This window comes from Callithrix jacchus, chromosome 3 (genome assembly GCF_049354715.1).
Source record: "Callithrix jacchus isolate 240 chromosome 3, calJac240_pri, whole genome shotgun sequence".
Lineage (NCBI taxonomy): Eukaryota > Metazoa > Chordata > Mammalia > Primates > Cebidae > Callithrix > Callithrix jacchus.
In genome coordinates, this window is record NC_133504.1 from 126,525,298 (window position 1) to 126,538,741 (window position 13,444).

At 37.4% G+C, this 13,444-nt stretch overlaps 1 protein-coding gene and 1 long non-coding RNA gene across 42 annotated transcripts in view; one reads left to right on the forward strand and one right to left on the reverse strand.

The window, feature by feature from the left end:
* SLC4A4 (solute carrier family 4 member 4) overlaps positions 1-13,444 on the reverse strand; it is a 498,924-nt gene that overhangs the window by 31,085 nt on the left and 454,395 nt on the right. For all 40 annotated transcript variants that reach the window (XM_078367118.1, XM_078367121.1, XM_078367115.1 and 37 more), the window contains 2 exons: positions 11,881-12,042; positions 589-767 (listed from right to left, as the gene is read on the reverse strand). In XM_078367118.1, coding sequence (XP_078223244.1) covers positions 589-767; positions 11,881-12,042 — 341 coding nt within the window. The remainder of the gene's footprint in view (positions 1-588; positions 768-11,880; positions 12,043-13,444) is intronic.
* Positions 763-13,444, forward strand: part of LOC100394691 (uncharacterized) — a 119,346-nt gene continuing 106,664 nt past the window's right edge. For both annotated transcript variants that reach the window (XR_013533086.1, XR_008480196.2), the window contains exon 1: positions 763-875. This is a non-coding gene — a long non-coding RNA (uncharacterized LOC100394691). The remainder of the gene's footprint in view (positions 876-13,444) is intronic.

Here is a 13,444-nt window from a genome sequence, read left to right on the forward strand (position 1 = left end):
CCTCCCCCACCCACTGTTTTGGCAAGGGATACAATGGCTCTGTCATGTGAGCTCTCTACCCAAGCACTTAAGAGCAGAGTTTGCTGTAAAAAGTACTTAACAGAGTATAAAAACCTTCTACTTCTTCCCTTCATATCTACCCAAATCGAACAGCTGGAGGTTAAAGTTTCTCAGTGTTTATGGGGACAGAAAAAGAATTGGAAAATAAGAATGCCTTTCCCTTTACAGAATCTTAAAAGTCATAAGCAGACTCAAGAGTTTTAGGGCCGTCACATGTGATTGTGATAGAGTCAACACTGCAGCACCAAAATCACCCGCATGTTGAAGAAAAAAATGATCTGGTTGTGGTTTTACATGGCAACGTTTAGCCTTTTGGAAATCAATGAAAATCATATATCATAAGGAGTAAACTGAAAAAGATCACTGAAAACTCTGATGAAAATTTAGTCCTTTCTGGAACAAAAAATATAAGAATGAATTAATCATCACAAGCCCTATCTCCTCTAAATCTGCCCATTTCCTTATGATTGCCACATAAACGTGTGCACAATATGTTTTGAAGAGCCATTTTCCTCTGAGTTAACACACCTCACTCCTAGAAACTTTGGTTGTTCTCCAGGTGCAGAAGTCTCTGTCTCCATCTTCAAACTGTCGATGTGAGCAATGGAGATGACTGTAGCAGCTACATACCACGGGAGAGCCATGAAGGAGCATATCACCATGAGGATGGCCACCCAAAAGAGATCCAAGTGATAACCCGCTCCTTTCTGTGGAAAGAGATAACAAAACCATGTGGAGAAAAGACTCATATTTGCTATCTAGTCATTTCCAGAAGGGAATTAAGATTAGCAAAGGAAATGGACTCACTTTGCTTGGTAAGTTAAACTCCTTGAAGGAGGAGACTGTATCTTGTTTATATTATTCCCCTTAGCAATTAAACATACAGCTGCCTCTGACAGCTGCTTTGGTAGACACCTTCTCTACTGTAACAATGAATCATTGTTTAAGAGGTAAGTCAAAGCTACACTTACTATTTGTTTATCTTTAATCTCTCTACATACAATTTTCTAATGAGAACAATGGAAAGATATGCCCACTCCATAGAGGAACTGAGATCTTTCAATGATGTAACAGAGGCAAAGCATCTTATAACAATTTAAACCGTAGTAGTTGTTAATGTCACAGGTGCTTAGTAAACAGTGATAGTGGCAGTAGTGGTACTGGTTGTTGTTGTTCAGATAGTCATAATAAGCACCTTGAAAGCAGTCACCCTGCCTTCTCTGCGGGACAGTGCTGAGTAGTACGCTGTTCATCTAGACAGTACTTACTTTATGTAAGGATCCGAAAGCAACGTTGAGAAGGTATGTGGGCCATTTCTCAGCTTTCATAACATACAAAAGTAAATGTTTAACAGTCTATTACACATCATCATTAAGGTAATAAACACTCCCTTAATCAGAATAGGCCGATTTCAAACATTGCCCAATGGTCACAATAACATTTGCTGACTGGAAGAGCAGACAATGTAACAAAAGGTCTAGCTCTTTTACTCATTAAATAAATATTGTTAAATGTGTCCGCAATGTTATTCTATGGTTATATTTCTCTGCTTTATTTATGAAGAAATCAAATACTTGATACCCCTATGGAGCCTGAGAAAATAGAGCAGTCCATTTTCACAGCATGGAAGCAGCAGTACCAAGAGTATGACCAATCCAAGGAATAAAGAGGTTGGTTTTAAACAACGAGGATATGATTTACACTAGGAACCTGGTGACTGTTATCATTCAGCTCTTGTTACAGTTCCTCGCAACACTGCTCTCCTCTCATTGAAATGCCAAGATTTCACCCCTGGTTCGCACACATGGATCTAATCATGTTCTAAGAACTCATCACAGGCAAGGGGAGTTGGTACAAGAAAGAAAAGCATGTATTCACTTAGTCCAGGCTTGGCTAAGAACAAAAATCAACTTGGGATTATGAATAGATATAGGCTAATATACATTCATAAAACCAGTTCTTTTCAGGAAGACATAATAGTTTGAATTCAGAGTGGTGTAAGGCAGACGAAAAGAGGGCAGAGGTGGGATGAGCTGAAATAAACTTGTTCAATAATGACTAATGGGATTAATACCATGATATATCTGAGATTTCATTCTTTCTTGAATATTGACTGCCAACTTAGGACCATGCTGGTGACACATCTGTGAATAAAACAGACAAAAAAATCCTGCCCTCATGGAGTTTCCATTCTACTGAGGGAGACAACAATGAATAATATAAATAAATAAAATATACAGCTTCTCACATAGTAATAAGTACTAAGGAGAACTGTCGGTCCCTAGGTTTGTATAATGAGTATAATGGGAACCACTGGAGGGTTTGAAATGGAGGAGAGTCATGGTTTGCTTATGTTCTAAACACTCTGGCTGCTGTGTTAGGAGCAGATTGAATGAGTAAAGGATAGTAAGACTACATAACCAGTGGAATAAATTGTGATGATTACAACCAGAGTGGTGGCAGTGAAGATGATAAGAAGTGGTTGGGTTCTGGCTCTACCTTAAGGTGGAGCCTACAGAATTTTCTCCCTCCTGCCTGTTCGTATGTCTATGACCCTGCTTTGGGGCATTCATGATCTGGCTTCTGTTCACATCTGCAGCCTCATCTTTTACCTGGATCCTATGCCACCACCACCTTCAACCACATGCAATGCCTCATATGTGTTTCTTTCACTAACACCTTTTGTGTCTTTGCCCACATAGCCTCTTCTACCCGGAATAACCTCTACTCTTCTTTTGTTCTTTCTCTGGCTCAGTCCTCTTTATCCTTAAGACTTAAATTAGCCTTCACCTTTTCTGGTAGGGTTTCCTGCCTCAACCTAGGTGAGATAGGTAAGTCAAGTTAGGTTAGATCTCCTCCTTTATGTTTCCCTGTTTTTCATTTTATACCTTCCTCTATCACAGCATTCATCACACTAATTCTGAAATTATATATGTATTCATCTGTCTTTAACTGTAGACTATAAGTAACATGAAGACCCGGACAGGATCTTTTTTTCTCTGTATTCTGAATACCTTAGCAGAGTGCATGATGTACAGCCAATTCTCAATTAGTGTTTATTTCTAGAAAAGGACAAATAACATTCATATACTCCCCTTACTGGTAATTATAAACTCTTATTTAGCCCTGAAAAAAATGCAAAACTTTGTTAATTAGTAGACATTAACTAATTAACATTGTGGAGAGGGGAAAAAAGGAGAAAAATAGCTGGAGACATCACAGAATTTTCAAGCCCTCTTTAGACTAAATCACTCAAGTTCATATTAGAAGTACCAGCAGGGTAACTAATGAGCATAATCCCCAAATCTTGTTACCAAAAAACCTGTAGGAACCTAAGGATGTGCACACCAGCCAGATGAATGGGTCAAAAGAATAGGTGATGTAAAAAAAAAGTCACCCATGTTACCCTGAGTCATCTGGATGCTTTCTGGATCTATTTCAGCTAAAACAAATTTGAGTTAGATATGCTGAAGATTAGCAAAAAGGGGCCATATGAAAGAGGGTGAACTAAAGATTTTAGATGACAGACTCTAAAGGTAACTATATATAACCATCAAAATAAAAAAAACAGTTCTGGGATAAAATAGTTATAGATACATAAGTACTCTCTGTTCCCTTGACATTGTTCCTTCCAAAAAGTCTTCCTTCTCCTCAGCTACACTGGCCTAAGGGAAGGGAAAATCACCAATGTGACCAGAAGGCCCTACCTGGTCTGCCCCTACCTCCTCTCCAACCTCAACTCTCCCTCTCTCACTGCAGCCACAAAGGATTGTTTCAATCACTTGTTCTCACCAGGTACCTCCTTTTGTAAGGCTTAGGCACACAGTGATTCCTTTGGGTGCCTGAAATAGTATTCCCATCCAGCCTCATTTAGCTAATTCTTGCTAACAATTTAGGTCCCAATGTAAGTGCCATCACATTGGGGAACTCCCTGCACCTCATGGACTAAGTCAAACCCTCTCAATATACTATTTCCTTCTCCTTCATGACACCAGCCACATTTGCAGTGTCACATTCTGCATAATTATGTGAATTGTGCCTCTCTCTCTCTCTCATAGCTCCATGAGGACAGGAACCATGTATGCTTTTGTTCACCACCAAAATAGCACCTGGCACAGTGCCTGCCACAGAGTGGATACTTTAGATAAATGTTTGATGAATAAATGAATAAATGCTAACTCGTTCATTCAGTGGCACTCTGTCAGACCACAGAAGAAAAACTAAAGATAATACACTGCCCTTGCCCTCCAGTGGTTTACTGCAATAGTAGCACTGGTCAAGACAACAGGTGTTTGTAAAACCGCAGTGTTAAAGGTCTACAGTAAGGCTGAATTCAGGGCATTAAGAAAGCATCCTGGAGGGATACCCAACTCAGCACAAAGTCAGGGATGGTTTGCATGGGGTGTGGTATTTAGGTTGAGTTCTAAAATATGAGCCCTAACCAGCTCGGAGATAAAAAGTCGGTGAAAAACTATGCAAAGAGAGTTGCCATTCTGAGAAAATGAAATAGATTTGGAGCACAGGAGATGGGGGAGGTAGAAAATTAGTCTGGAGAAGTTAAGAACTTTTGTATTTTGCTAAAGGCTTTGGAAGTTCTTATCACAGGAGCAATGGGAAGTCATGGGAGGGTTTTAGGCAGGTGAGTGATATGATCAGATTTTTATTTAGAAGGACGGCTCTGTTGAACTGCAAATGATATCTTGGGAGTGGTCAGGATTAGAGGCAGAGGACAGACATGAGAACACTGTCATAATACAGGCTTGAGACGATGCAGCTTAAGCCGAAGGAACACTGGGGAGAGTTTAAGGAGACCAAGACCAAAGAGGAAAAACTGATAAATTTATTTTGTCAGATTGCAACATGCAAGGTTTACCATGTCTAGTACAGTGTCTGACACACAGTAAACTCTAGAATACCTTTGTGGAACGGAATGGTAGAAGCTATGCTTCAAATTCATGTTGCCCCTGGCTATTGCCATGAGACCCAAGAACCCAAATGGTTATGTCAAAGAAGTTATTTCTGCAAACACCTATATATGTACAAAAACAAGCCACTTCTAAGATGTCCCTTTGAGTTAAAAGTATCTGAATGACTAGATTTGAATGGAATAAAAATAATATTCAAATACTGGTCCTTTTTATATAAAGAATACTGCAAGAAATATGGAAAACAGTATTTTTCAAAAATAACACATGGAACTTTTTATCTGTTCTGTACTCCTCCTCCCCACTGCCATTACCTTTTTCAGATTCTCATTCTTTCTCTCCTGGATTATACAGCAGCCTCTTCCCACCCACCTTCCCCTTCCACTGAGCTCCCCCACCCACCTCCACTCTTGCTCCTCTCCCGTCCATCCTCACTGCTGCCAGACACAGTGTTTAAATGCAATTCTGACCCCATCAAGTCCAAGCTGGATGTTGCTGAGAAGGGGAAGCCACAGGCAGATGAGAAGGCTGAGCAATACAAAGCCATACCGAGGCTCCTGCATCTAAAACTGAGGAGGCCCTCGCCCTCAAAAACTCCAGAAGCTCTCCCAATCCCTAAATATGCCTTACACATTCCCTGCTCCTGTACTTTCTAGGTGCCACTCTTTGAAGTGGTATTCTGCTTCTACTCCTTGACATTTGTTAAAAGCCATTCACTACCTTCAATGCTCCATGCAAAAATTCCCCTTCTTCCTTCACACCATCCAGCAACCAACCTGCAGCCCTCAATGCTGCTCTCACCACAAATGTCCCTGTTTTTCTCTTGTCCCTGACAACCCACTCTCCTCACGAACTAATCTTTTTTAAAAATCAAAATCATTATATGCCATTTCCCAGTTTAAAACCCTCCAGTAATTCCTGTTTCACTTAGAATGAAAAACTAAACACTGTAAAATTATCTTTAAGTTCCTATATCAGAGCCTCCTCCCAGAACTATTTTGCTCCCATCTCCACTCCCAAGGGACGTTTGGCAATGCCTGGAGACATTTTTGGTTGTCACAGCTGGAGGGTGGAAATGCATCTACTGGTGAGAGACTAGAGATGCTGATAAACAGCCGACAATGCACAGGACAGCTACCACCAACAAAAAAACATCCAACTGTCAATGCTGAAGTTCAGAAACTTTGTTTCATGTGACCTGGCCCCATTACCTTTGACCTCGTCTCAGCAAACTACTTCCCCATGTTTCAGTCACACTGGCTTACTATATGTTTCTTCTTAATACCCCAAGCTCCTTCCCACCCCTGGGGCTTTTGCATTTACTCATGTTTTTGCATGGAAAATGATTCTTTAATAAGTATTTATTGAACACCTATCGTGTGCTAGGCTCTGTGTAAGACAAAACAATAAATAAGAGAATACTTGCCCTCTAAGAGTTACAGATTATTAATTGTGGAAAGATATGAAAACAAGGAATTTAATGTACATATAAGGTACAAGGCACAAAGAAAGGCATGGTCAGTTCTAACCTTGGTGTTGTAATAGACAGGTGGTGAATAGGGAAAATCCATTAGACTCCTTCGGGGCACAGACTGCAATGTAGAACAATTTTTATCTTCAACATCTAACACGAGTGTTCCATACATAGCAACCACTCAATAAATGCTCAAAAGGTTAAATATGCCCTTGAAAGTTTAAAAGACTAGGCATGAATACAAACCAGTTGTTCTATTTTCTAAAACTAAGATTATTTTAAGTATAAGGAGAGAAAGTGAAACTTTATTTCCTTTTGAAATGATATATGCTTTACTAATACAGAATAGAAGGCATTTAGGAATAAATCCACAGAAATCAAAATCTATGAAAGAAGACTAGCCTAGCAGCCTAACATTGACAAGTGGTACACAGATGGTAACAAAGGAGAGGTAGGAACAGTGTGCACTCAGACGTGCAGGGACACAGAGCAAACATTCATGCTAGAGGCCCACAAAGATCCACACATTATGCTCGTTTATGGGGACACTGAGAGCCATGACATGGTAACTCCCACCAAGGGGCTCAGAATTGAAGGGGACACAGACTTGTACACAAATTATAATGTACTCTAAATAGAGATTCAAAGAGGTTTGGAAACAATAATAAAAATACAGATAATGAAGTTTTCAACTATGTCTAGAGTTAACTCACAAAAATGCCCTGCAATGATGCCATCTAAACAGGGCTTTGAACAATGTAAGCACACACTTTGAGAAGTGGAGAGTTTACATGTATTTCAGTTATCACGCATCTCACACAGCGTAACAACTGAGAGTCATGTGGGCCAAAGAGAATAAAAAATTCTCCAGCATGTATTTATTGAGTCTACCATATGGAACTGGTGGGCCACATGAGAGCTGAAGAGAGGAATAAAACATGGTCCTTACCTTGAAAACATTTTGGCCCAGAAAAGAGATACGGTAATTAAACAAAATAGATAATGTGAAAGACATATGTGACTTGTGCCACAGAGTAATACAAATATACTAAGAGCAAAAACAAGAGAAATATGAGTTACATTAAAGGTGAAAGCTACACTGAGAAGTTTTTGTATTTAAATTATCTTAAAGGATGGAGAAGATTTTGAAAAATAGCAATCATTAGGAAGTAGGGAGAAGAACTTTCTGGCTGGAATACCTAACAGAAGAAACTGTCAGTTTTAAGGAAAAATCAACTAGGGCAAATGGAAGTTCTCTGAGAGGTAAAGATTCAAAGGGGCCAAAGTGTGAACATTTAAAAACACAGGACTGACATACAAGAATAGTATTTTTTAATAAATGAATGCTTTTGGAAGGAAGCAAGGAAGGCTGGTTATTAACTCATAGCTAGCCCTTTAGAAGAGTCTAGGCATGAAATAAAAGAACTGAGTCTAGGGTTACAGGAGTAGAAATAAAAAATGAAAATAGAGTAAAAATAGGAATTTGGGAGTTATCATAAAAGAACAACCTCAAATTAAGGGTTTTACCATAAAAGATATCAGAGCAAATTGGTTGCCATAACCACCTCATATCTATTTCTAGATATAATACTAAATTATTTCTCCCTCCCACACCCAATCTATAACACTCTTGAAATCACTTTTTATTGTGAGAAGTATCCCTGGCTTTGCAGCCTGAAGCTCAGACTCTCTTCCTGCTTCTGTCAATGACTCAGGGATAACCTTAAGGAAGTCATGACCTTGCTGACCCTGGTTTGCTTTTGAGAACTCTGCAGGGATAATGCAAGGCATAACCAACCAAAATAATGGCCAAAGAAAGCCAAGTGCCTTGGCGTTCCTTTATCAATACTGAGCTGTTCAGCAGAGTGGAAAGGTGGATCCCATCCCAAGCAGAAAAGACAGCCAGAGCCACTTGACCGGAAGCCAAAGCAAATGCCACCCAAAAACATGCTGTTTTTAATGTCACAATGCTTCCATTTCTCTCACTGTTTCAGGTTTCTCTTTTGAATCAATTTCATAACAGTTAAGGCCCTTTACAATTTTAGACAGAATCTCCAATGTTCACATTCCACAGCTCTCCTTTCCTAACAAAATATGAACAAAACAATTTTCAGAGTGAAAAGCCTTTGATTCATGATGAAATCTCCACTGGTATCATCAGATTTGTGACAAAAGATTGACACCCATTCCATAACCCTCATTATTCAAAATAATGATTTCAAGTGGTAATTCTGAAGGTGATAAAAATTTATTTTTTTATATATTCAACTCTTATTTTAAGAGGCAAACCCTAATAAACCTTGATTTTCTAATGTTTTCTACTGAACTAAGAGGAAAAAAGGTCTATGTTTTATCATTCCTAAACTTGTGAAATTCTAAATTCTTAATTTTATCAATAAGAAAACATAGCAAAAATTAGTAGCCATTTATTCACCTCTAAAGATACATAATAAATCTGGCCAACTGTAGATCACAATTAATAATTTGTTTACAAATATTTTTCAGAATAAAAATACATTAGTCCATATCCATTTGTAGCCTTTGGTAAATTAAACCAACATCCAAAACTCTGTCAATTCAGAACATCTAAAAATGCTAAAAAAGGCACAGAAAATATATTTTAGAAACTGGCTTATCCACTAGAAAGGCGAGCAATTGGACACAAAATACAATAGCCACAGGAAGAAGCAAATCCATGGAGTCAGTAAGCCCTGGAGCCTGGGACTGCTCTGAGAGAGACTGTGCCAATCCTTGGAGGCTTTGGGCCTGAATTAGAATGACCCTCTGAACTCTTGGGACTGGAGACCAATTCTCGGGCTATGTGGGAGAGGGCACAGATGGGAGATACCACCGAAAATAAAACTAGTACACTCTAAACATGGCATACTCAGTTGGTCAATCAGGAAAAAAAAAAATACCCCACAGAGAAAGACAGTGAGAACACATGCCTCTCTCAGCCTTGCCACTGGGTATCGTGCCAAAAGAAGGGAAAAGATAGAAAGAATCTCCCAGGATATTCCTAACCACAGATCTACAATTGCGTTTAGAGCTGGAATTCACATTATCTCTGTGGCCTGGAAAATCCTAAGCCAAACTTGTAGTTTGAAGTTTAAAGTCATCTGGCCTTTTAAAAATTAGCCTTGGGCTTCTCCTTCCATGTGTATGTGTAGATAGATAGATGTCTATATCTATATTTATATCTATAGATATTTGATTATATATATAATTAAAACTTTATAATTATAAATATAATAGATACTTGATTATATATAATCAAATATATATCATTAATATATATAACTATATATTCAAAACTATACATGCACACACACATGGAAGGAGAAGCTCAAGACTAATTTATAAAAGGCCAGATGAGGCCATATATATATATATATATATATATATATATATCACAGGGAAGCAATCACCAAGGTCTAGACTATGGCAAAATTTTCAGTACAAATGTAGCAGATCTTATTTTCCAAAAAAGGCTGGAAAATATCTCCTGTCTTACATCGTTTTCTACAATATGACCTTGCCATTTCCCCATTAAAAGGAGAATCCCCCCTGTCACCCCCTTAAATGGAGGCTGCCCTTGTGACTATATTGACCTTTTGACTATTGCAAAGTAAAGAAGTAAGGCGGTATCAGTTGCAGATAAAAACCATTAAATGGCCTAGCATCTTCCACTTCTTAATTCTTAAGTCAGCTGCTGTGTAACAAGTGCAAATAACCCAACATTACCAGAATGTGAGAAGCTCAGTGATCTTAGAATTAAGACAAGTATCTCAGAACAGTACAATATCTACCCATGGCAGGAGTGGGCATAGGGGGAAAGTCATTTTAATGTAAGTTTCCAAATGAATTTGCAACCTTGTCTTTCATCGTAAGTGAAAACCACTTGGTTTCCTTTGGAACCGCTGATTTCCTGGAGATACCTGTTCTTTAGTGAAAGTCTAGTATTTTTCTTTTTTTATTCCCTATATTAGATGGGAGCATACCTCACTTATTTTCATGCTTCCATAAACTGTCTTCTATTGAAGTCTAGTTATTCTTCATTCTGTCCTTCTACATCACTAAATACGCTGACCTCCATGTCAGTTATATAATCTCACTTCTGGTTTTAGCAACTTTGCCATGATGTTCTTCTCTACCATACCCTGTGCCACTTTCCAATCATAGCAATATTGAGGCAGGTGATACTTTCAGTACACCAGACTCACACTACTCTAACTTGCAAGTTTTGATGGACATCATCTTCCATATGCTTCAGGAGCTAGCCACAGGTTTTGAACCACTTCATCACTCTCAGCTTCCTCTCCTCTCAAACTCTCAAAATCTAAGCATCTCTTCTTTGACCAAAGCCTTTAATTTTCTTCTCCTGGTCTTATTATTATGGGATTTGCTCCTTTCTTACCATAATCTACAGCTTTTTAAGTTCTCCCATAGTTTATCAGAATCTTCCTCATCTCTCTCATTCCTCTACTCAATGGGTTTCTATAGTCAGACAATTCTTTATATTTCCTGAATATTTTTCCTGATATACCTACTGTGCTGAACTCTATTCTTAGTAATATCGTCTCCTTCTGGGATTTGAATGCAATTTTCATGCTTCCCTCATATGGTGGTTATGAAAAGTTAATGAGTTAATATATAATACAAAGTGCTTAGAAGATCGCCTGGCTCATGGTAGCCATCCACTAAATTATATATAGCTCTTGTTGTTGTTATTCATATCTTACTTCCTCAAATGGTATTGTAAAAATCCATCACAACTAAAAAAGTCACTACAGCTGGGAAAACATTATAGGCATTTTAGGCAGCTCTCTTTAAAGACATCTCAGACCACTATGGCATTTTCTTTAGACTCATAAAGTTAATAACTTATTCTTAAAATGTGCAAAATAAAGTGTTTTTCTCCATACTTTATGGTTAATAACATACTGACACATGTATGTGAAGAGAAAAAACAAGAATGCACACCAGCAGCTTACAATCATGAACTATCTGAATAATCTTTAAGAATAAATTTGAGTTGATTTAAGAGAAAGCAGATGCTCAGTACAGATTAATTAAATCTTTGATTGTCAGTGTCTTTATTGAAGATAGCTACCCCACTAAAATCAGATGTAGGATGACTGTGGCTAAATAGTAAATTATGTTTGTATTCACTCTTTCCTAGTGAAAGACATATGATTTGAAACCTTTTTTTTGTTTGTTTCAGATTTAAATGAGCTCTCCCTAAAGTGTTATACCAAAGACATGTGCCAATACAAGGTGATCTATGGTCCTGCTGACTCTGAAGGAACATTAGCTATAGTATAACTACCAACAAAGTTTTCTTGTTTTTTAATCAATTAATGTTTTCAGGTACTAAAAAGAAAGTAGAAGGCAATGATAGACATTATTATGTACACTTACCTTGAGTTTATGTTCTTTCCTGTTTACAATCACAGCTGTAATTTGTTGGTCCATGAAAATCAGTATAGTGACCAACAAAGCCGGGATAGCAGCGGCAAGGCACACCCACCAGGGGTTCCCTCCAAACGGTGGAACAAACCAACCTCGGTTTGGACTTGTTGGCTTGAAAAGGATAGGGGACATTTTTCAGAAAATTATCAAGTTAATATATACTATTCAGTGAAAAATCAATGGGAAGACATGCTTTTATATCTGGAAAACCAACATATTGAGACATGTAAACAGCTGAGAGTTGGAGAATGAAGATTATTTACCAAAACCTTCCCAAAGGATGTAATTTTTGAGGCAATTCTTTAAAGAAAAGAGAGAAAGAATATGGGCTGTTAGAAAATAGTGAATGGCATTTTGTGTATTTGGGATGATTTAAGATAAGGACTCAAAATGTAAGAAAGTGATTTAAGTTTAAAGAGTAGCCAGAAGAAAACTCCAAATGTAATATTCAGTAGAAAGGCAGCAAGAAATTACCAAACCACCATGAATTTTGTTCATGGGTTGTAGCAATTATACTGAAGTTGTTTCTACTATTGCCAAATTTTAACAGCTTCATAATATGTATAAAAAGCCACAACTTTTTTTTTTATAAGTGAACTAATGTAAACATTCTTGTCTCTTATTTTACATATGAAATATTGATCTACAATAATTTGGCAAATTCTAGGAAATATCACAAAACAATGGGAAAAATGTGATTTTTTGCAGTTCTTAGTCTGTTTTTTATCAGTAGATCATATGTGTCTACTACAGGAAAAAAAAAGGTTTTCCTAGGCTTTTCCTTACTTTCAACAATGCAAATTAAAAAGCTAAAATAGAACAGTCTGTGAATTATTTTCTCCTTATTTGCTATGAGGAAAGTTTCACTTCTCTTCTGAGAATATTCCCATCATCTGTCTCATAATTCTATCACTGAATCTAACCTTATTTTACTACAATTAGCAGATGTGAGCTTGTCAGGGAAAAAATTTTTTTTTACTCACAAATGCATTTCAAATCGCCAGTTTAGAGTCTGACTCAACATTCAATAAATATTAACTCAAATCAATTGATTATTGAATTAATGAGAACTTATCTTTACTAATGAGTATGTGATAGCAGAGACAATTTAAAAAGTAATGTTTCTTATAACATATATATCCCTTCCTCATTACGTAGTTAATAAACTAAAACTGCAACTAGGTTAATAATTCTTAGCAAGTATATGGTTTCAGTAGTGGAGAGAGTGAGGATTATTCTAGAAAATAGATGAAAGACTTGCAATGAAAACTTAGGAATATATTTAGGAATGACTGAAATATAAATTTTATCCATTATCTACACGTATGAATAGGTTCATAAGTAATTCTTATATCTACTTTGTAAAAATTAAAATTCACATTATATGTAAATGTGTGTAGTAGGTAGTTTCATAGTATGAAAAGAGTACTAAGACTAGACATCCGTAGGCTTGGGTTCTAACTTCATACCGTGACATTACTGGTTTCATAATCTTGGGCATTTTGCTTAATTC